The sequence below is a fragment of the Stigmatopora argus genome, chromosome 4 (assembly GCF_051989625.1).
Source record: "Stigmatopora argus isolate UIUO_Sarg chromosome 4, RoL_Sarg_1.0, whole genome shotgun sequence".
Taxonomy (NCBI): domain Eukaryota; kingdom Metazoa; phylum Chordata; class Actinopteri; order Syngnathiformes; family Syngnathidae; genus Stigmatopora; species Stigmatopora argus.
The window spans coordinates 18,795,225-18,819,202 of record NC_135390.1 but is presented as its reverse complement, the minus strand read 5'-3'; the positions used below and the strand labels follow the sequence as shown (position 1 = coordinate 18,819,202).

At 38.7% G+C, this 23,978-nt stretch overlaps 1 protein-coding gene across 2 annotated transcripts in view; it reads right to left on the bottom strand.

The window, feature by feature from the left end:
• Window positions 1–23,978, bottom strand: part of LOC144073458 (mannosyl-oligosaccharide 1,2-alpha-mannosidase IA) — a 135,438-nt gene that overhangs the window by 57,533 nt on the left and 53,927 nt on the right. For both annotated transcript variants that reach the window (XM_077599294.1, XM_077599295.1), the window contains one exon: window positions 3,500–3,596. In XM_077599294.1, the coding sequence (XP_077455420.1) occupies window positions 3,500–3,596 (97 nt within the window). The remainder of the gene's footprint in view (window positions 1–3,499; window positions 3,597–23,978) is intronic.

Below are 23,978 nucleotides of genomic sequence, written 5' to 3'. Positions count from 1 at the left end.
TAGGAAGCCAGTCAGCAACCAGACGTGATGTAGCGGAAGGTAGGGTTTTATTTTATCGGTTTAGTTGCATTGCAGTGGCAGCCAGCGTTTTTTCAAGAAATCCAATCAATTGTTTTATTGGAACAATGGGTAATACATGTTGTGTGGGAAATTGCTCCCACAAGAAACCCCAATATAAGGTGCTGTTCCTTATTTAACAATGAGAGTGGAAGCGGAACAACAAGGCTGCAGCCAAACTTGCCAAAATTGGTAAAAAAATAAAATAAAATCAGTTCTAATATTTTCAAATGAAATGTTATGTTTTCCATTGAGTCAAATGACCTTTAATTACGTCATCGGTTTCTATTATGCAGAAGCAAAACATTACATAAACTGTTTTCATGACACCATTTCAATTGTTATGGATTTATAATTGATGTTTTTAACAAAAATAAAAAAATAAAAAGGCTTTATTGTCATTATACACAGCTGCGTATAATGAAATTGGTGGTGCTACTCCACAAAGTGCGTTTTCCCAGTAAAAAAACTAAAATAAGTAATATAAAAAGTCACATACTGGCAAGGTAAATTCTAAAATATTCCACAATCTAAGATATGGTACTTGGACGTTTCGTCAAAAGACGTTTGGTCCCCGGACGTTTGGTAGAACGGACGTTTCGTCGAAAGACGATTGGTCCCCGGACGTTTGGTAGAACGGACGTTTGGTCGACCGGACGTTTGGTAGAACAGACGTTTGGTCGAAGGGACGTTTGGTAGAACGGACGTTTGGTAGAACGGACGTTTGGTAGAACAGACGTTTGGTAGAACGGACGTTTGGTCGCCGGGTTGTTACTGTTGAAACCAGCTCTCAAAATTATAATCATGAGAGAGAGAGTTTAATATCTAAATATCTAATATCAAAATATCAACAGTAAACTCTGTCATAATTTGACAGCGAGCGAACCCGGCGACCAAACGTCCGTTCTACCCAACGTCTGTTCTACCAAACGTCCGGTCGACCAAACTTCCGGTCGACCAAACTTCCGGTCGACCAAACGTCCGGGGACCAAACGTCTTTCGACGAAACGTCCGGTCGCGTAAGATATAGTCTTATATAGTCTTAAACAGGATTCTATCATTAAATTAATGCGTAAAATAAAACTTCATGACAGTGAGACGTTAATGTTTGCAAACAATTACTTGATTTTCCTCTGCTCAAGTCTCCCTCTGTACAATTTCTAAATTCATAGAATTAATTTGCTAATTTATCCACCACAACACTCCATTGCTATCCCTCTTTTAACTCCTTTCCTGAGTTGCCCTGAGCAGATATGAATATTTAAAATACTACACAAAGTTTATTCAAAAATACCGAAGACATTTTCACTTTGTTCGCAGGGAAGGATAACGAGATCGAGCCCGAAGCATTACACGGTAAAGAAACGTGCGAGAAGACGATGCGGGCGAGGCCTGCTCGACGAACTGCGGCGAACATCTTTTGCTCTTTTGAGGCAACGGCATTTCCAGCCTCTTTATCTGCCGATCGACAGCCTTCAGACACCCCGCCAAGAATCCAATCATTCCGCGTGCGTGTTTACTCTTGAGGATTACCTTTAAGAACACAAGCCAATTTCATACCTGGCTTGGCGCAACCCCCGCCAATCTGCGCATCCGCCATATTCTTTGTGACATTTTGCTAGGTAGCATCCTGCCCTTTCTTGGATCTGATGCCGCTTCTCACAGGAGCGGAAAAGTGCAAGAAAAAGTTATTGGCTTGTGAGAAGAACACTTTTGTTTTGGTTTCTGTTTTTGATTTTCACTTGTTTCTTTTGTTGGCGTTAAGGCACAATTATTTGGAGCTATTGTCATTGATTTGCGGTCCATAAACGAATGACTACATTTGGATTGGATTGGATAACTTTATTCATCCCGTCATCTGGAAATTTGACTAAATGTTGATAGTCTTTAAATATCTGGGAAAAACATGAAAAACATGTTCTTGCAAAGATGGAAAAGTCGTCTTTGTCGCGGACCGAAGCTACGCTTTCCTTTGGAGGGACATTTACCGTCCAATCCATTTTCACAAAGGGTTCGGTTCACATGCATAATGTTTTGGTTTTGTTTTCTGCATTCTTTTTCCTTTGTAAATTTATTATTCGCGTGCGGAACTCAAGTCCTGTGGGAGTTTCTGCACGGACACGCTAAAGCTAAAAGACCATCAGACTTTGGTACTGTTGGAGATGTAACCGCCGGTGCCAGTTGGTTGAACACATTTAGCTGTGCCGTCAATAGCGCTGGCACAAATAATCGTGATTGTTGAATGAATTGATAACTTTTTAAACGAGCCTCTCAATTAAAAATATTCTTTTTATCCATTAACTAATGATGGAAATGAAAGTGTATGGGAGTCATTCTACAGGAGACGAGATAGGATCATTTTTTTTTTACTCAGAATTGGATGGAATGGGAATTTGGCTCTATTGTGCATCTAGTCAATATAACAAAGTCGTGCAATGGGCCACTGCATTGCCAAAATATCACAGCAAACCATTTGAGGTAAAAGCTCTCTATGGTCATAATCCCAGCAAAATGACAAGGGAGACTCCAGGTATTAAAGGGTTTACCATCAGCTTATCTGACTTTTATTATAGAAGGTTTTGGCTCATCAGTCGGGTTTTGTCTGACAGCTCAAAATCCACCATCAACCCTACTGAATACCTTTATTACATTTGATCTATTTTGTGACTTTAGGAAGAGAAAATAACTTTTTTCCTCATGTTAAATCCGGCTATTCCCACCAAACCTGAGGGGAGGATTGCCTTGGCGCTTTCCCATAATATTCATTTTGTAGTGTTTCGCATGGATAATGCTAGTGTTGCCAGCGGTACACAGTCGATTGGTCGCCGGTCTTTTGGTCGCCGATCTTTTGGTCGCCGGTCTTTTGGTCGCCCGGAAGGTTATTGATAATTACCATTTATATCGTTGCTCAAATTCCCTAAATACAAACTGTGAATTACTATTTAGTCATACTTATTGCCCTATTAATTATTAGGCTAAAGAAAAGCACCAAATTTCCCGGACTGTTATTGTTTTTTGTTGGAGAACTTGTTAAGACCCTGACTGACATAGCTTCTTAAAGGGACAACGCATGTACATACAAACTCTTACACACTCACACGTCGGCTCAGTGAAACTGCTCATGGCCATTGTTGGCTTTTATTGATGTGTAGACCGTGTTGTTTTACCTTGTTTTGGTCGCCGGTCTTTTGGTCACCCATTGTCACGGTCCGGGTGACCAAAAGACCGCGACCAAAAGACCGGCGACCAAAAGACCGGCGACCAAAAGACCGCACACGGTTGGTTGCCAGCTACTAAAGATCATTCTCAATCCATCTGGTTGGAATGGCTATGACGTCAGCTCCCTTTTAGGAATGCGGATCGATCGTTGTGACCGAAAACATTCCGAGAAAGATCAATCTAGCTTGATGAAAGTAACAATAATGAAAAAAATAACACTTACCAAACATGTTGCCCACATGGCCGTTTCTGGTTAAAGGCCTTAGCTCGTTTTTGCCCCAGGCAAATTCCTTGTAGTTGTCCCAGGCAAACTTCATCATCTGGAAAGAAAAGAAGACACACACACACACACAAAGAGCAGATCAGTCAGAGGATTGACGGAATGCTCATGTAATTAAATTTGTCGAGCTCCAGGCGACGGGAATGATAGTTTATTGATCAGCGTGAAGGAGGACAAGCGTACGATTACGCTGCATTCCGAAAAATAAAGGACTGACATTTATCCCACAGCCATTTAAAACTTCACATGAAATCAGGAGATTAAAAACAGCATTTAATTGCTTCACACAAAATGGGAAGAGTTGGTTTTATTTTTTTTCCACTGGTTTTTCGTTTTCTGTTTATGAAAATAAAAAGGATATAATCGGTGGAGTCAATCATTATCGATGCGCAGGAATGAGTGACGCTTTATTGCTTCAGTGCGGTCTGGGAATTGACGTCAAAAATGTTTTTCGTGGTTTGTATCGGTTGTCCGGGAGGCAGGATTGGTCGGCACGCCACTCACTACTGATTCGATACCGGTGCTCGGACGGTTCGCCGAAAGACGTTTCACCGACAGACAGTTCGCGGAACGGACGTTCCGCCGAAGCGCTCGCCCCGCCCCCGGATCGTGTGTGTACATGTTTTTCAACCTCGGCCCGCGGGCCATATACGGCCCGTTACAGATAACATTCATTTAGGAATAACAAGGGCATGTACTGCCCCCCGTTGGACATATTTCTAAATACAAGTACGTACTACAATGTGCTGCCAATTTTTTATTTTTTTATTTTATCCTTGCGTTTAAAGTAGTAGCTATTTGGAGATCACACAGAACAGTATGTGACAGAAGAAATAGAAAAAATAAAGTAGAAGTAACAGTAAGTACTACTGTAATGAAATTGTAAATCCAGAAATCCTACTCCAGAAAACTTACACCAGCGTAGAAAACGTTGAGATTAATCTTTGAATTAAGGTTCTCAGCAAATCATTTTGAATATATATTTCCTAAAATAATGGGAAATTATTTAAAATTAAACTAGAAGTGTGTTCCATGGCACTTAGAATTTCACATAAGTCTTCTAGTGTTGTTTTTTCTCAGTGTCAGGCACGTAGCAAGAGCGTGTGTATGTGTACATATATAAGAATATTGAATAAAAAATATAAAACATTGGCAGCACATTGTACTACGTACTTGTATTTAGAAATATTTCCAGCGGGGGGCAGTACATGCCTTTGTTATTCCTAAATGAATGTTATCTGTAACGGACCGTATATGGCCCGCGGGCCGAGGTTGAAAAACAGGTACACACACGATCCGGGGGCGGGGCGAGCGCTTCGGCGAAACGTCCGTTCCTCGAACTGTCCGTCGGCCAAACGTCCGTCGGCCAAACGTCTTTCGGCGAATCGTCCGGTCACGTTCGATACCGCTTTCAAATCGTCAGGATTTGTTGACTTGTTCGGATTGAATGCAATTGGTCTGCTGTAGTATATCTGGATTGATTGGTCGCCAGTTAATTTGGAATGATTGACAGCTATTCAAAATTTGGCGACAGTTCGTTAAGAATTGGCAGCCAACAGGTTTGGACAGCAATCATCATCAAAGGGGGAAAAAATGGCAACGCTTCTTTCTTTCTTTTTCAAAATTATGTGAACTAACAAACAGACTGTGATAAAACCATAACCTCATCTGCGGGAGATGCCAGATGGGGACCAAAAAATAAAAAATAAAAAAACATAAAAGAGTGTGACAGCGTCCCGACACGATTTTCTGCTTCGCCCAATCAAAGAACACGCAATGTCAGATTTTTCTTTTTATATTCTCAGCCTGTCTTCAGCCTACAGTGGCTTTAAAATTCTAAAGCAAAAATAAAAACGATTAGAAAAGAAATGTCAGAAATCTTGTTCTCTCTTTTAATGTCATTACTAAGTGCTCGTCAGAAACAAGACTGGAGCAGCAAATGATAACAATAAGTATTCATGATAGATGTAAGGCTACTGTTTGTCTTTGTAACTTGCTCTGCGGTACATTTTTGTTTTTGGGAAGATGACACCTGGACTGGATTGACTTATCTGCCAGTATGGCTTTGTCAAATACTGCAACAGGAGTTTAACGGGTAAAATCCACTTCCTTTGGAATTATTTAAAAAGTATTGATGGACAAACTATAATACATATATGATTCAGATATTTCTTAGGCCAGCAGAGAAGGCCTTGAAGGCCCTGACGGCCCGCCACTGATCAGGACTGAATCTGGATGGGGCACCAGTGAATCTAGAATTGGTCGCCGGTTAATATACTTTCCCCGAAAAGCCTTGGTTTGGTCATAGTGAATCTCCACTGGTCGTGAATGGCCACCTCCATCACAAAGCTCCTCCTCCACTCCAAGATTTTGTACCAAAAAAATCCAACACATCAACAAGGGCTGGCTCTAGAGGTGACTGTGTAGTTCCCTTCAACAAGAGTGCATTTCTGTGTGTGTATGTGTCATTATTTGTCTTCAACCTACACAAGGGACTAAAGATGCAAATTTGACCTCGGCTACATTCTTACATGTTTGCATATATATGTTCATTAACATGAATATGAATATATTCATTAATAGGTGCTGTCCCTTATTAAATAAATCAAACTCAAACCTCTGGTTGAGATGCATGCCGATAATATCCACATGAGAACAGTCGCAAAATATTTGCATTGCACGGTAAACTCTCCCACTCGAATATGAAAACTCACAGATCTACTTTGATAGAACGGTGACTAATTAGCCTGAAGTGTACCATTTTTTTTACAACTCAATTTTCATCCATAAATGATTCAAAAATTCGGAGAAATAGCCCCGTAAAAACAGGCTGGAGGTTTTTGGTATTCCACAAACGTGCCTGGTCTTCCGTCAAGGTTAGATGCGACACGGCGGGCGAGCGCATTTATCTCAGCTGGTCCTCTCTTATCCCGCCTAAGTCTACGTGGATTCCGAGTTCCATTTTTTTTCGGAAACATCACAGCCGCTCTGGTCGGAAAGTGTTATGTCCTCTACGCTTGCGTTTTATACTTTGCCAACTTTTATCCTTCACACCATCGGCAGTACGCAGAGAATCAACAATCAGTGGCAGGCAAACAGTGAGACCCCCCATTGTGAAAAAACCCCAGACGAATCCAGCTCCATCAGAATGCGGAGAATGCAGGAAATGATAGAAGATCCTGATGAATTTTACGCATTTTGCTGCTGTAACAGCCGGGATTATTCGCACTCTGTTTCTCGCTAATGACCAACCCAATCAGTGTGACAATCTGTGCTGGTTTACATTCAACGTGATACTGACAGCTGGGCTACCACACACACACTCCCGGGAGAATCTAGTTTGCATTTTTCTGGACAGCTAATTAAATCATATCTTAGTTGCTTACAGGCCACCGACAAATTTGTCTGCATTAAAAGAGATAGACATTATGAAAAGTGACTTTTTAATGGCCTGTATACAAATAGTATGGTCTCTAGAGAGCCTGCTTACCCGCAAAATTAAATCCTTTGCTGTCATCTTATGTCAGCAAACCAGCCATTTTGATTACGACATCAAAATTTGGCCAATTTAGAGATTTGGAGTTTAGAGTAACGAGTGGCACTCTGGTTAGGTCGACAGTTATTCTGGAATAGCAGAACGGTCACCAAATTTTGTGGAATTGTAAAAAAAAAAAAAAAGAAATGGCATATTTTGACATTTTAAGCAAACCAATTTCCCTTGATTTTTTTGTTAAGTTTTAATGGAAAATCAGGAGGGAAAATGCTTAAATGATTTAAAATTAGCAAGAATTTTGAGTTATGTTTCCTCATTTAACATTTACTAATTGAATAATGACCTCACTTATTTTTTAGGCGTTTATTTCTTGGATCCTTGCCAAAAACTTAATTTGCGGGAGTCGAGGGAATCACAGGGGCACGTGGGAAACCAACATTCCACTGAGTTATTGACTTCCAGGGTCATCTCGTAACTCACGTGTCAAAGTGGCGGCCCAGGGGCCAAATCTGGCCCGCCACATCATTTTGTGTGGCCAGGGAAAGTAAATCATGAGTGCCGACTTTCTGTTTTAGGATCAAATTAAAAGGAAGAGTATAGATGTATATTAAATTTCCTGATTTTCCCCCTTTTAAATCAATAATTGTAATTTTTTAATCCATTTTTTTCTGTTTTTAGTTCAAAAATCATTTTTAAAATCTAAAAATATATTTAAAAAAGCTAAAATAAACATAGTTTTAGATCTATTAAAAAAATGAACATTCAGGGCTTTTAATCTAGGCCCGCGAACCAACCCGAGTTTGACACCCTTGTTTAAGATCTATAAAAAACTGAATATTCAGGGCTTTTAATCCAGTTCTTTTAATCCATTTTGTAAAAAAAAAAAATCTAAATATTATATCTAAAATGGTCCGGCCCGCGTGAAATCAAGTTGACGTTAGCGGCCCGCAAACCAACCCGAGTCTGACACCCTAGTCGTAACTTAAGAATAGGGAGTTGTGTGTTTCGTTGTTGTGCATATGAATATTTATAGTGCCCTCATCCACTCCTTGACATGGAGTGAAACATTCCATAATGCTCTTGTTATGTTTGTTTCAAGCCAAGCAGTCTCCCATTTAATTCTCGAGTGGATGGCAAGACTATAAATCACACCGCGATACTGTCAAAATAGCGCAGCAGGAAGGAAGCAATCAGATTCCTTCAACTATTACGACGGCGAACTTATCCACCTCTACTACCTTTCGATCCCCGTACCCGGGCTGAAATCAAACCACAACAGCACGGCTCAGGTCTCTGAAGGCCATTCTGACTCAGCACTACGCTGCAGTAAACTCGCCAATCCAAATCTTATCTCACCTTTCGGCCCTTTTCAGTCTTTCAAACGCTCCGAGCAATTACACGGTGCTCTGGAAAAATGTGTTCAATCTTTCACCGCCCATTAATCATATACATTTTTTTTTCGTATCAGGTATAAGTCCTGCCGTTATATTTCAGGTCACCTGTACCAGAAGTAGTGAACGTAACGCACGCTCGATCCGAAGAGAATTTTCGGTGGCTAGCTAGCTTATTCTATGTCGCAATCCCCCCATAAATGCGGACCAAGGCCGTTAAGCTTGTTACTGATGCCGAAGCACCTTCGTATAAAAGAAACTAATCACACAAAAACCACAGTCCAGTATCGTTTAATAGCATAATTTCCAGACTACGAGTCACATTTTTTTCATGGCTTGACTGGGCCTGCGACAAATACTAAAGTGCGACTTATATATGTTTTTGTTTCGTTGTTTTGGGGGGGATTAGGGTTACACCTGAAAAATGGTTATGCCTATACAGCCTGTTGTTCTCCATTTTATATTGCTACGTTTAACATACGTTTGTTCTGAGAGAAAAAAAATGCCCTCCAAAAATGCAACATATATTTTTACTTATAGTTAGAAAAATACGGTAATGTAAAAATGGGGTGTTCCGAACAGGGTAGCCTTTTAAAAAGAGTTTAAACGTAAAAATTAATCTATTTAAGGCTGAAAACACAATACGTTTGTATATTCAAACTCTAATTGAAATAACAACAAAATAATTCAAGTGCAAGTAAAATTGAAGTATGCAAATTCTAAAATTCAATTACTGTATACGAAACAATTTTGATAACTTGATCCAACTGAAATAAAATCTGTGCAGAAAATAAACATTTTTTTTAAACCTAAAACTGGCATTTATCCCTGAAAAAAACTTCAATAAGGGAAAAAAATAATTTCTAATGAAGTTCAGTATTTATAGTTGAAGTAAAGCAAAATAATATAAACAGGACACATCCTGAAATTCCTTCATTTATCTTCTGTCTTCATGAAATTGTGGCAGTCAAAACTATAGGAAACATTTCCCCAACTTCTTAAAAAAACGATTTACTTTGAGGTCCAAAAACCGGCCCAAATATCTAAAGTCCAATTTAAAAATTGAGCCTGCTGCATGCACTGATAAGCAGCAATATCCTCCAAGAGCAACTTTTCTCTGAAATTTATGATCACCGTCAGAAGCCATGAATATAAAACTGCAGAATGGCATTGTTTTTTTTGTTTTTTTTTGCTGAGCTTTGGATTCAAGTTTCCTCAAATTTCCGTTTCGTCACCTCAAAGGTGGCAGAGCACATCAGTCATGCTGTTGCAGCTGTTTGACAGCACCATTCCGTCACTTTAATGAAACTTGGTTCTCAAGCCGGAGAAAAAAGGCAGTTTTTCTTTTCGCTTGGCCGATGGACTCGCCACGTCGGTTTCTCGACAAAGTTTGCACAGAGTGGCTCGCTCCAAAGTCAATGCAAAACAAACTGGGTCTTAATTACACTAAGTTAACTTTGCTCAACAAACCAATTAAATATCCAGACAGATTTAATGATAAATTTCACACCTTGGTGACAAACTGCTGCGTCCGTGAGTGAACAAATTTTAATTGCCTACTAATTGTATTGTTACATCTATTTTCTAATATAGCATTTTCTCTTAATTAAGTCCTTGCAATTGAATACTACTGCAGCTTCATTTAGTGTATGTATAACAGTATGACTACTACGACTACTACTACGAGTACGACTGCTACGAGTACGACTACTACTACTATGAGTACGACGACTACTACTACTATGAGTACGACGACTACTACTACGAGTTCGACGACTACTACTACGAGTTCGACGACTACTACTACTATGAGTACAACGACTACTACTACTACTACTACTACGAGTACGACAACTACTACTACGAGTACGACAACAACTACTACCAGTACGACAACAACTACTACTACTACTACGAGTACAACAACTACTACTACTACTGAGTACGACTACTACTACTACTGAGTACGACTACTACTACTACTGAGTACAACAACAACAACTACTACGACTATGACTACTACGAGTACAACTACTACTACTACTACGAGTACAACTCCTACTACGACTACTACGAGTACAACTCCTACTACTACGACTACCAGTAAGACTACTACTACGACTACTACTACTATAACTACTGCTTCATTTAGTGGATGTATAACACCAGCCCCTGCTACCCCTACTACCACAGCTCTATCTAGTGGCTGTATAGTAATACAATCCGCTACTACTACCACCATCACCACTACTACTACATTTTATAATCCAGTCAGCTTTATATATGAAACAAATTTTAAAATAAGCCATTCTTGAAGGTGCGCGTTTTAGTGCATAAAATATGGTAATGAGTATATTCATGAATTACGTACTTAAATAATCAATAGCCAGCCTAGACTAGACTAAGTTACAACCAAGCAGAGATTTCAACTCGTTGACAAGGAAAGATGGCCAACAGGGAGGACGGGAACGACTCATTCGCTCTTAACCCTCCCAGTAAAAATGGATCGGCCGTCTATCAACATCAATGGAAGGTGAAAAGTTAAGGTCACGAGTGAATTTCTATATTCCTGCAGTTACTTGTATCTCCCAGCAGTGAAAGCCTCTGGGACTTGAGTTGCTAATAACTGATTCTCGAGATCCGCCAGCATCCGTCAAGTCACGTTTGAACTTGAAAGGCGAGTCAACAGTGACCCGTCTTCTTTCTAATCCCACTTTTGAGTGGCATCTCTTTAATTAAATCTCCCTGTTGTCAAAGGTAAAAGTTTACGTGAATAAAGTGGACTGTGGACAAGCCAATATGTGATTGACTGAACATCGCAATGAGGAAAAACTGTCATTTTAAGGGTTGTACTATTAATCAAACCCTTGAATTGAAGTTATTTAGCAACAATATAAGCGCTTGTCCTCTATTATTAGAATTCAGGTTATTTTTAATGACGACTGTGGAAGAATAAGAACCTTCACGCCGCATTTTCCTGCCAAGTCCCCCCAACAGACCTGAAATCCGTTCAGCTTCCCGTGCCTGAGTTTCAATCTGTTTTAGCCCCTAAAATGCATCGCGGGAGCGTGGCCGAATGAGTTAGAGATTGCGAGCCCTTGCTTTCCCGGCAATTCTATTAAAACCGATCCTCAGAGACGAGCATAGAGGACCGACCGTCCTGCTTTATTTTTTTTTTAAAACACGACAATTGTCGCAGCATTTTGGCTTTGTTCTGATTCCTGCTCCTTTTGTCCAGCTTGCATTTGTGTTCAAATGACAAAGCCACATTCAGTACCAATTTCCCTGGCGTTTGTTTAATCTCCAGCTGGTCGGTTTTCCCGAGACGATAACCTATCAGGTATAAATGTGGGGAAAAGTATTTGTAAATAGTAACTTCTGATTTCATTTGTTTAAGTTGGAGGTCATTAATGTTGACCTGTATGAATAAATTTATGATTGGGAAAATTGATAGATTAAAAACACAACTATGAAAAGTTTCAGCATGTTCTTGAATTTCTTTGACAAAGTAGTATGTTGACTACTAATTTATTATGTTGACTACCTATTTATGTATTACTCATTTATTGATTACGTATTTATTATTATTATTTATCGAGTTTTTATCTGTTTGTTTGTTGGTGTTATTTGAGCATTTTCCTACATCATATTGTGACTACTTATTTATCACTTATTTATTGATTATTTCTTAGTTATTGTTATTATTTATTGATTGATTATGTATTTATTATTGTTATTTATCGTTTATTTATCTGTTTGTTTGTTGGTGTTATTTGTGCATTTCCTTACATATTCTTATTGACTACTTATTTATTGAGTATTTATTAGTTATTGTTATTATTTATTGATTATTTATTTGTCTGTTTGTTGTTGTTGTTATTTGTGCACTTCGTGGTGACGCATTAAATCTTATTATACTTGTATAATAACAATAAAAGCATTCAGGTCAATTCAATTCAATTAAAGGCTTCATCATTAGCATTATTTCTGAACAACATTAAAACTATGGAGAAAAAAAGTGATTAATAGAGAATATGGTAATTTGATGAAAAGGTGAACACTTTCTTATTCTATGAACATCAAATTTGATTTTTTTCTGATTTTTGTTTGTATGAATGCATGGATTTTGGCACAATTTTCTACAAAATCCATGCAAAACAAGTCCAAAAAATTTAAGCACTGCTGCAAATCGTGATCGGAATAAATAAAATATTGATAAGCGAGAACTCCTCACATATTCTTCTCTTTCATATACAGTTTCCCCCTTTAGATGAGTCATTCTTCCCTTTTTTCAAAGTGATTTTCTTCGCAAAACGATTTTAAATTCCCACCATGAGCGTTTGTGCTTAAATTTAGTAACAAAAAGCCTAAACGCTGACGACTTCTAGCTGGAATTAGCCAAATACAAAGACGTCATGTTGAGTTTAAGTTTATCGCACCTAAGGCTCGAATGCTTGTCATAAGCGACACCTTGGTCTTTTCCTTCCTTCTCACGCTAGAAAATTGATTAGCATATCGGCCCTATCTGTCATCCTTTCTTCCCGGTGCTGTATTCCTGCAAAATGGTGATAAGCACTGAAAGGAAATTATCGTAGCCATCAATGCGCCTCTTGTGATCAAGCCTGCGGGATGATGGCAAAGTACAGTAGGCGGGAGAAAGAATAAAACATGATGGCGAATGGAGAGGGCAATGTTATCCATCTTCTGAGCTGGTCACTGTATATTGCTTCAGGTTTATGGACGAGGTCTAATAGCAAGAACTAAAGCAGGTTCACATGGGGCAGGCAATTTGTGCTCTGTATAGTGAAAAGTAGTCCGTAGATTTAAGATGGACAACTGTATATTTTCATGTCAAATGTGATCTAGTTGGTGTATTTGTAGATATTTAAAACTAAATGAAAGGGTTGACAGTTTTATCCAAAATGAACGAAATTAACCTATTTGGATATAGCCAAAAGTTGAATTAAAGTAAGCAGTTCACGTTTATTTAGAGTTATTTTTATTTGTTGCAATTATTTTAAGTATTTTCAGTTTTTAAATTAAAATGTGTTTTTGATATTTTAATTCACAATCATTGGGGTATTATTTCCAATTCATTATGCTTACACTTATTTACACGTATTATTATAATTATCAATACTAGTAAATGATCTTGTTTTTTCCATTTTAGGTAATAATTACATTACATAATTTTATTATTATCAATACATATACATATATATATATATATATATATATATATATATATATATATATATATATATATTTATATGCACACAGTGCATTACAATACATCAGATAAATTCCCTTTTTTTAAATTACATCCTGCATATTAAATTGTTATTTTTTCACGAATTCCTTCTCAACTGGCAAAAAATACTTCTTAATAATTTACATTGACATATTTAATTTCTAACCAATCCCCCCCAACACAATAATACACATATATAAACACAAGTTCCCGAATCCACAATTTGAATTAAAACAATATTAATTCATTAGCTGCCATTGACAGTGAAAATGAATTAATTAACACTGAAACATGAACACTGAAAGCCACTTCTCCTAGTTTAAATGAACTGGACGTCTATCGTTGTCAATGACGGGCAATAAATTAATCTGGATTTTTTATGATTGGAAACATCTGATAGGATTGGGGAGTTTGTGGCCAGTGAACGCCTCTCCAAAGATTGTATTACCATCAATCACGTAACATCTGTGATTAAACGCTCACTGGTTTGAGACGCTTCCGTTGTTATTGGGCGTTCCGGGGCGGACCGTGTTTATCAGCCACCATCGCAGGTCGATGGTAACATGGCGGCTTGCGTACAAGTAGATACGGCGCGTCTCACTGACCGCGTATTGATTGCATCTGAAAATCCCAGCCTAATCCAGACCTGATCGATGGGGCGTTTTTCGCTGCGGGGCTTTGTCAGACACTGTGTTCTTTTTAACAGATGTCATTTAAAACCTCTTTAACTTGTGGCCTAAACCTCCAGGCGCTAGCTTACGGTGTTCAGGACCACTTGCATGTTGACCATGTTTAAATCAATGATTACTCAACCAAGATGGCAGACTTCCTTTTCAACAAAGACTGGATTTACTTGTTCAAATCTACCTCCAAGAACATGCTTGCAACCACTAGGGCACATGTGTCAAGGTGGCGGCCTGGGGGCCAAATCTGGCCCGCCGCATCATTTTGTGTGGCCCGGGAAAGTAAATCATGAGTGCTGACTTTCTGTTTGAGGATGAAATTAAAATGAAGAGTATAGATGTACATTACATTTCCTGATTTTCCCCCTTTTAAATCAATAATTGTAATTTTTTAATCCATTTTTTCTGTGTTTTTAGTGCAAAAATCATTTTGTAAAATCTAAAAATATATTTTAAAAAAGCTAAAATTAACATTGTTTTAGATCTATAAAAACTGAATACTCAGGGCTTTTGATCCAGTTCTTTTAAATCCATTTATTAAAAAAAATCTAAATATTATATCTAAAATGGTCCGGCCCACGAGAAATCAAGTTGACGTTAAAGCGGCAGTTCGTCGACCGGAAATTTCGTTGACGGACAATTCCTCGCCGGACACTTCGTCCCCAGTCAGTTATGATAACAGACGAACTTGGGGTTTCGTTAAGAGGGGAGAAATTTGTTTTAGTCGACGAGGAAGATATCGTTTTAATGGCAACTGACACTAATCTCGATTTATTGGCAAAAAGTATGCACTGGTTTTGCGACGGTACGTTGGGTAGTGCACCTGACAACCATCAACTCTATACCAGTGCATACTTTTTGCCAATAAATCGAGATTAGTGTCAATTGCCATTAAAATTATATCTTCCTCTTCGACTCAAAAAAATCTCTCCCCTCTTAACGAAACCCTAAGTTCGTCTGTTATTATAACTGTCTGGCGATGAAGTGTCCGGCGAAGAAATGTCCGGTCGAAGAACTGTCTGGCGACGAAGTGTCCGGCGACAAATTGTTTTCATGGTTTCATGACACATCTCAAAAACACGCATGCTTGGCTAGCTGGTTAAAAACTCTAAAGCAAGGGTGTCAGACTCGGGTTGGTTCGCGGGCCGTTTTAACGTCATCACCATTTTAGATATAATATTTAGATTTTTTTTATAAATGGATTAAAAGAACTGGATCAAAAGCCCTGAATATTCAGTTTTTAATAGATATAAAACAATGTTTATTTTAGCTTTTTCAAAATATATTTTTAGATTTTACAAAATGATTTTTGAACTAAAAACACAGAAAAAATGGATTAAAATTACATTTATTGATGAAAAAGGGGGAGAAATCAGGAAATGTAATATACATTTATACTCTTCATTTTAATTTGATCCTAAAACAGAAAGTCGGCACTCATGATTTACTTTCCCGGGCCACACATAATGATGCGGCGGGCCAGATTTGGCCCCCGAGCCGCCACTTTGACACATGTGCTCTAAAGTCTCCCTATGCTCTGCGATTGGCTGGCCAGCAATTCATGTTGTCCCCCGTCCGGGAGCTGTAGTTGGCTGGGATAGGCTCCAGCACCCCCGCGACCCTTATGAGGATAAGCGGTACGGAAAATGAATGAATGTTCCATTTACTGTGCTTTTTTGCCCTCTTTGAATAATCCTCCAGAGTCTTTATACGTATATATAAATATAAAAAAAGCTAAAGGCTGTTGTGTAGAAACTAGCACAAACAGATTTGAAAAAGAAAATCTCCAATGCGAGAAACATTTTTCACCCTGCAGAGGTGTCCTTGGTGAGATAATGACAGCGGCTGCGTCCTCAACCTCAACCGACGAAACGGGAAAACTGCAGTGCAGCGAGGAATAAACATCAGAGAAAATGTGGGAGAAAACGTGTTCTAGCTCGACAACCAGCGACGCTTCGAGAGCACGGAAGGTGGAAAACACACAAGAAACTCCAAAGTGCACCAAAACGCAATGCCGCTTTATTCAGCAGTGAGTGACATTTGTGCTAGCGAATGAGAATGTTCAATTATGTGATGTCGTATTCAAGATGAGTTCACCTTAAAAGGTAGCTTATTGTTGCCATTTTTACAAATTGAGCTACTGAGAGCAAAAGTGGGCTAACTCCATTTAAACTTTTGAATTCATTGGCTGCCATTAATGGCGATAGATGTCCAATCCAGTTGGACTGAGAGGGCTGACGGTGACCATTCACAAATTGAGCAACCTAGAGCGAAACTGGCCTAACTCCATTTTTACATTTTAATTCATTGGCTGCCATGAATGGCAATAGATGTCCAATCCAGTTGGACTGAGAGGGCTGACGGTGACCATTCACAAATTGAGCAACCTAGAGCGAAACTGGCCTAACTCCATTTTTACATTTTAATTCATTGGCTGCCATGAATGGCAATAGATGTAAATCCATTTTGACTGACAGAGCTGGTGGTGCTCATTCACAAATTGAGCGACTGTTAGGAAAAGTGGTCTAACTCCATTTTTTACTTTTGAATTCATTGGCTGCCTTGAATGGCAATAGATGTCCAATCTATTTGAATTTAGAGGGCTGGCGGTGAGCTTTAACAAATTGAGCGACTGATGGCAAAAGTGGGCTAACTCCATTTTTAACTTTTGAATTATTGGCTGCCATGAATAGCGATAGATGTCCAATCCATTTGACTGAGAGGGCTGACGGTGACCATTCACAAATTGAGCAACCTAGAGCGAAACTGGCCTAACTCCATTTTTACTTTTTAATTCATTGGCTGCCATGAATGGCAATAGATGTAAATCCATTTTGACTGACAGAGGTGGCGGTGACTAGTCACAAATTGAGCTACTGAAAACAAAAGTGGCCTAACTCCATTTTTAACTTTTTAATTCTGATAGCAAAAGTGGCCTAACTCCATTTTTAACTTTTAATTCATTAGCTGCCATGAATGCAATAGATGTCCAATCCATTTGGATTTAGAGGACTGGCGGTGACCTTTAACAAATTGAGCTACTGACAGCAAAAATGGCCTAAAACCATTTTTAACTTTTTAATTCTGATAGCAAAAATTACCTAACTCCATTTTAAACTTTTAATTAATTAGCTGCAATGAACGACAATAGATGTCCAATCCATTTGGACTTAGAGGACTGGCGGTGACCTTTAACAAATTGAGGTACTGACAGCAAAAATTGCCTAACTTCATTTTCAACCTTTTAATTCATTGGCCTGGAGAAAAAAAAAAACGTGGCCGCTCTGAGCGCAACATTAACAAAAACAATAATTAATATCTTGAATCCAGTCTGAGTTCATCAAAGCCAGCTGCGTGGCCCTTTTGTGGCCTTCGAGACGTGTAACGGCACGAATTTGCCTATAAAACTCCAGCAAGGAATACAGAGCAGCATTCCTGACATGTTCAGGCGGACGCCACGCAGGAAGAAATATACATAATATGTAATACATAATGGCCAATGTGACAGTTTAGTGTCTTTTTTAAGACCCTGGCATACGCACGTACATCACGGACACCTCCATCGCCCGCTGCGATTCAAAAAAAACACCTCAGGTTGTCCCTTTACTGTCGTAATCGTCGTGGAATAAATGCCCTGCATGCACAACACATTTCATTCTTTTATAGCCCCACCGCCATGCCCGCAGGTGCGTGTGCTTGCCGCTTTACGGCGGGCGAGCGGGAAGATACAAGCTGGAGGGTTTCTCAAGGTGTAAACGTGTTCCCACGCCGCTAAGGGGGGGATCACCTCGGCCACTTTGGAGAGGCGGCGAGGGGGTGGAAGAGTGGCTTAGGGACTTGTAAAATAACATTGGACTTTGTTGGCAGGAAAATAATATTGCGCGGTTACTGCAAATGGCTTTGTGGGACTTGGTAGAATAACACAATATAAGTGCTAGGTCGCCCTTTCAGTAATTCAGTAATTTGGTAGCAGTCCAACAAATGTTTGTCTTTGAAAAACCACCAAAAAATGATGACTGAATTAAGGATATGGCTTATATGTGCACAAATTACACCATATGTGTCAAAGTGGCGGCCCGGGGGCCAAATCTGGCCCACCACATCATTTTGTGTGGCCCGGGAAAGTAAATCATGAGTGCCGACTTTCTGTTTTAGGATATTAAAATGAAGAGTATAGATGTATATTAAATTTCCTGATTTTCCCCCTTTTAACTCAATAATTGTAATTTTTAAATCATTTTTTCTGTGTTTTTAGTTCAAAAATCATTTTGTAAAATCTAAAAATATATATAAAAAAGCTAAAATCAACATTGTTTTATATCTATAAAAAACTGAATATTCAGGGATTTTAATCCAGTTCTTTTAATCCATTTATATATAAAAAAATCTAAATATTATATCTAAAATGGTCCAGCCCACGTGAAATCAAGTTGACGTTAAAGCGGCCCGTGAACACCCTTGAATTAGACGAAACTGCAAGGTGAAAAAGACGTAACACCATAACGTAATATTTTCCCCAACACATTTCTACTCCCTATAAAAATCATGAATATGGAGGTGAAAAATTGTGAATCGGGGGGCATCTTATACGAGAGAAATTGTAAAATTCAACAATTTTAAGGCAATTTCAAGGCTATGGCTATACGCGGTGGTGGCTAATATGCGAGAAAATGCAGTCTTTGAGGGGTTTACATAGAGTAATAAGGGATACCCACATAACTATAATTTAAAATGTCTATTGTAGGCTTCATCATTGATATCGTTTTACACTTTTTTAGCTTATTAGGAGCTTATCGTGTTATGTTTAAATTGCAGATCTGGAATTGATGTATCGATTGGTTAAGCAGTTGCAGTTAATAAATGGAAATCAATCAAATGCAAAGAAAGCATTGATCAGCATTGCTTCAGCAGGAAAATAAATTAAAAAAAATCTTTGTCGTTTTAGTTGCTTCATGTTAAATGTATAAGTGATATCGTAATAAATCGACCAGACTCTTCAATTCAATCGTGGAACGCCTACTGCACTTGACCATTTTTTTCCAGATTGTTCCAGTTTCTGGAAAAAAATAAATCTACAAAACATCCTCTCGTCCATACATAAATATTTCTCAGTTGAAAAAAAGTAGCTATTTGGCAACCTTGGTTGAAAGAAACGGAAAGCCAAAGCTGACTTTAAAGAGCGTCAAAGCTGGATGTAAGCGTTGTTGGCATATCAAACACATGCAGAGAGCCGAGCGGTTGCGATTTATGACCTGTGACAGCATGCTGCTTTATTTCCCACCGCCCGCCCGCCGCTTCCACCTTCGGGAGGGACAGGCCGGAATGACAGTCAGTCATTCAATCGCCCTATCGATTTCCCCCTTGGTAAATCAGCGAAGCCTTCCCCCTCACCGTCCATCTTTCGCCGCAACCTGGGCTTTTTCAATCACATCCCTTGACGCAGGGTGACGTATCGTAGCGTGATAAAATACAGCCCACCCGCCAGGTTGATCCGATTACGGACTGCGTGGGTTCTTGACCCCCGTAACCCCTGGCGTGATGTTATTTCCGCCTTCATCAGCCCAAAACTGAACAGTACGAATATAGAATATTTAGTAAAAATACATTTAATCAAAATAAAAAATAAAAAATTTAAATGAAAGAAAAATAATTAAATATAAAAATGTTATCTAAAAAACATATATTTTAAATCAAAATAATAAAATATTGGGGGAAAGTACAAAAAATACATAAATAAATAATAATTAAATCACTCAATCAAAGACTGAGATAGATCCTATAATGTTGAATATTTTTTGGGTAAATATACATATAATTTTTCAAATCATTTTAAAACAAACTGTTTAAAATAATATTTTGGTTGAAAAAAATAAAAATACATAAATAAATGAATAATAATTAAATCACTCAATCAAATTAAATAAAAAAAAATAAAAGATGCAATTACTAATAATATGTTAGGCCTTTTCATGTTGAATATTTTTTAGTTATATAATTAATTCATTTTCTCTATTTTAGTTTTATTATGTACTTTTTTGGAAGGGAGGAGATTCTCATATTTCCTGTATTTTTCTGTTCAATTTTCTACATGCAGCATTTTATCAAAATCATTTTAGGGAAGTTTTACACTCCTCCAATGCTATTTCAGGCAAATGGTCATTCGCTGCCAACCTTACCACACCAAATGGATTGGACGTCCACCACTGACAAACTATTAAATATGTTAAATGATGAATTGAGGATAAAAGAAGAGCCCACATGTCCTTTCTTGTCAAAATTCCAAAAGGTGAAAATGACTTATCGCCAAGTAAACGAAGTAAAAGCTCCATCCTTCTTGCTAGCCGTCAAGATAAGGACTTTGGAGCGCGAAAACGATAATAGCCCCATTGAGGCTCTCTGTGATATCGACACGAATTATTAAAGGACGAGAATTCCTAAAGATGGACTCCATCGGTAATTAAAGTAGGGAAGGCCCTTTAGGATGGGATTAGCGGAGAATTTCTTCAGGTTGACGGAGCGTTCCCTTGACGTTGAGTATAAAAAGAAGAAGAGCCGCTAATGAGTCTGGTAGCTAAATGATTCCCAATTTGTTCCGGTTGGAAACTTGCTTCACCTGTGCTGTATTTTGCAAACACATCTGCATACCTGTCAACCTCTGCCGATAACTGCCCCTATAAATGATTATGATTCCCCTTACAACCCCCCAAAAAACCTTACAAACACCGTACGACTCGTACGAGTCGTACGGTGTTTGTAACGTTTTTTGGGGGGTTGTAAGGGGAATCATAATCATTTATAAGGGCAGTTATCGGCAGAGGTTGACAGGTATGCATCTGGGTCAAAAATCATTTTGGAATCCCAAACATTTTGGGCACGTAAAACAAAACCAATTAGCGCTAATTATGAAACGGCCGAGGATTGTAAGGAAGGTCTGGTGGCCGTGCATGGAGGAACGCAAAAAAACACCTGGGAAATTTATCCGCCAAATTCTTCCCCCGAGCAGCTGTTTGCCGACGAATGCGTTTAATAACACACGCTCGCAGGTGACAAAATGAAAGGGCGTCGGAGATAAGCGGTAATTGGCCTCCTTGTTTGGTGGTGACGCATATTATTTTGTTTTGGAAGTCAAAGATTGTAAAAACATGTCGGATTTCGAATCTAAATTGCATGTTTATTTGGCGTGTGAGTTGATCAGTACTCCAGATTGGTTCAGAATTATGTCACAACAACAGATGTCAGCCATCGGCCAATGGGTTTGTCTGCTGTAAATGTTAAAAAGTTATTTCAGTCATTTTTTTAGATTACCGTATTTTCACGACTATAACGGGCACTTAAGTATTAAATTTTCTCCAAAATAGACAGGGCGCCTTAAAATCCAGTGCGCCTTATATATGGACCAATACTAAAATAGCTACTAGCTAGCTACTATTTGCGAATGGATTGTGGCCTGACATCGACATCAACACAGCTTTACGAACGGTGGCAGGCAGCGTCGGGCTAGTTACGCTAGCTACTATTTGCGAATGGATTGCGGCCGCCTGGACGAACGTATAAAACTCAGCGTTTTCGATAACTCATTTGGACAATTGTTCAATTCGGACACAGAAAATGAGGACTTTGATGGATTTGTGGGTGATGATGACGTGAGTACATTGTAAAATGGCTAAATAAAGTACAACTGAACTCAGTTTTGCTTCCATTGCCTTTTTAAAATCATGTTTTTAGCGTGTGTCTGTATGTTTAAGCTGGTGTATGTTTTGCCATGCCTGGGTGCATCTTTGAAAACGGTGCGTCCTTTGTGTGTGTCAAATACAGAAATAGCACTCGTTACTGACACTGCGGATTAAAATGCGATACGCCATATTACATTAATGAATGTGAACAGTAAGCCTAAAAATCAAATTTAAGGAGGAATCCGATTGGAATCAAATGCACCTGCTCATCAATGGCCAGACAAAGTCTCAATATAAAAACCTGCCTACTGACACCCACTCGCCAATGGCCAATCAGAACGAACAGTTGCCACTTTCCAGCTGTTTACCGAGGCGAGCAACGAATGACTAAAGTGGCTTGAAAAAGAACATTTAAAGGGTTTTAAAGCACAAAATGTCTTGCAAAAAACCATCAATGGTTCTTTAAAAAAATAAACATTGAAAGATCCCCTTAAACCACGTGTCAAAGAGGCGGCCCGGGGGCCAAATCTGGCCTGCCGCATCATTTTGTGTGGCCCGAGAAAGTAAATCATGAGTGCCGACTTTCTGTCTTAGGATCAAATTAAAATGAAGAGTTAGATGTATGTTAAATTTCCTAATTTTCCCCCTTTTAAATCAATAATTGTAATTTTTTAATAATTTTTTTCTGTGTTTTTAGCTCAAAAATCATTTTGTAAAATCTAAAAAAGTATAAAAAAGCTAAAATAAACTGTTTTAGATCTATAAAAAAACTGAAATCGAGTTGACGTTAAACCGGCCCGCGAACTAACCCAAGTCTGACACCCTTGCCTTAAACATTCACGAGTCATCCGAAAGCCGATCTTTTGTCTGTTCTCAAAATTATCTCATTAGTATAGAATAAACATTGCCCAAAAAACTACTGTAAAACATAGTCTGTGTTTAGAATCCAGCTAGTCCGGTAACAGAAAAGCTATAAGGCTTATTAACTTGACATTCATCAAGGACACGTCCCATTTCGTAAGTAACCTTTTCAGGTTGGTTTACACGTCAAAGTCATCGCAAATGGAAGGACAAGAGAGGCCCTTCGTCTTTGATCGATTGCACAACGCATTCATCCGTGGAACAACAACAACTAAAACGGTAACTCATTGGCTGCAATTGACGGCGCGAGACGTTGACTTCATTTGACGTGGGAGGGCTGGCAGCAAATGCCATCGGTGACAAATTTGCATTGACGCATTTGAATTCTCCCAAAATCGATGAGAAAATAAACAGAACGTGATCTGGGAATACCCACAAATTGCACCAAAATCATTCATTGATCGACAATGACGGCGAAAGACTTCCAATCAAATTCAAATGGTTGGTACTTGTGACAAACTAATTTCAAATCAGGTCGAGGATGATTGGACGACGTGACTGACAATGAAAGAGTGAAAATGAAAAGGCGATTTACTTCATGATAAAGCATTTTTTGGGGTGGATTATAAGGTTAAAAACAATATTTAGAAAACATACCCTAGCATGTCTTTGATGTCTAATTTAAAGGCGTTTCAGAGCATAAAATAATGTTTACTTACTATCGCTTTAAATCACATCAAATCAATGACATGAAACTGTTGGATTTAAAATGCATACCGTATTTTCACGACTATACGGCGCATCGTATTTTTAGCCGCAGTGTTAATAACGAGTGCTATTTCTGTATTTTACACACACAAAGGACACACTGTTTTTATAGACGCAGTCAGGCATGGCAAAACGTACACCAACTTAAACATACACGCTACACCCACACGGTAAAAACACGTTTTTAAAAAGGCGACGGAAGCAAAACTGAGTTCGGTTGTACTCTATTTAGCCATTTTACAATGTACTCACGTCATCGTCACCCACAAATCCATCAAAGTCCTCATTTTCTGTGTCCGAAT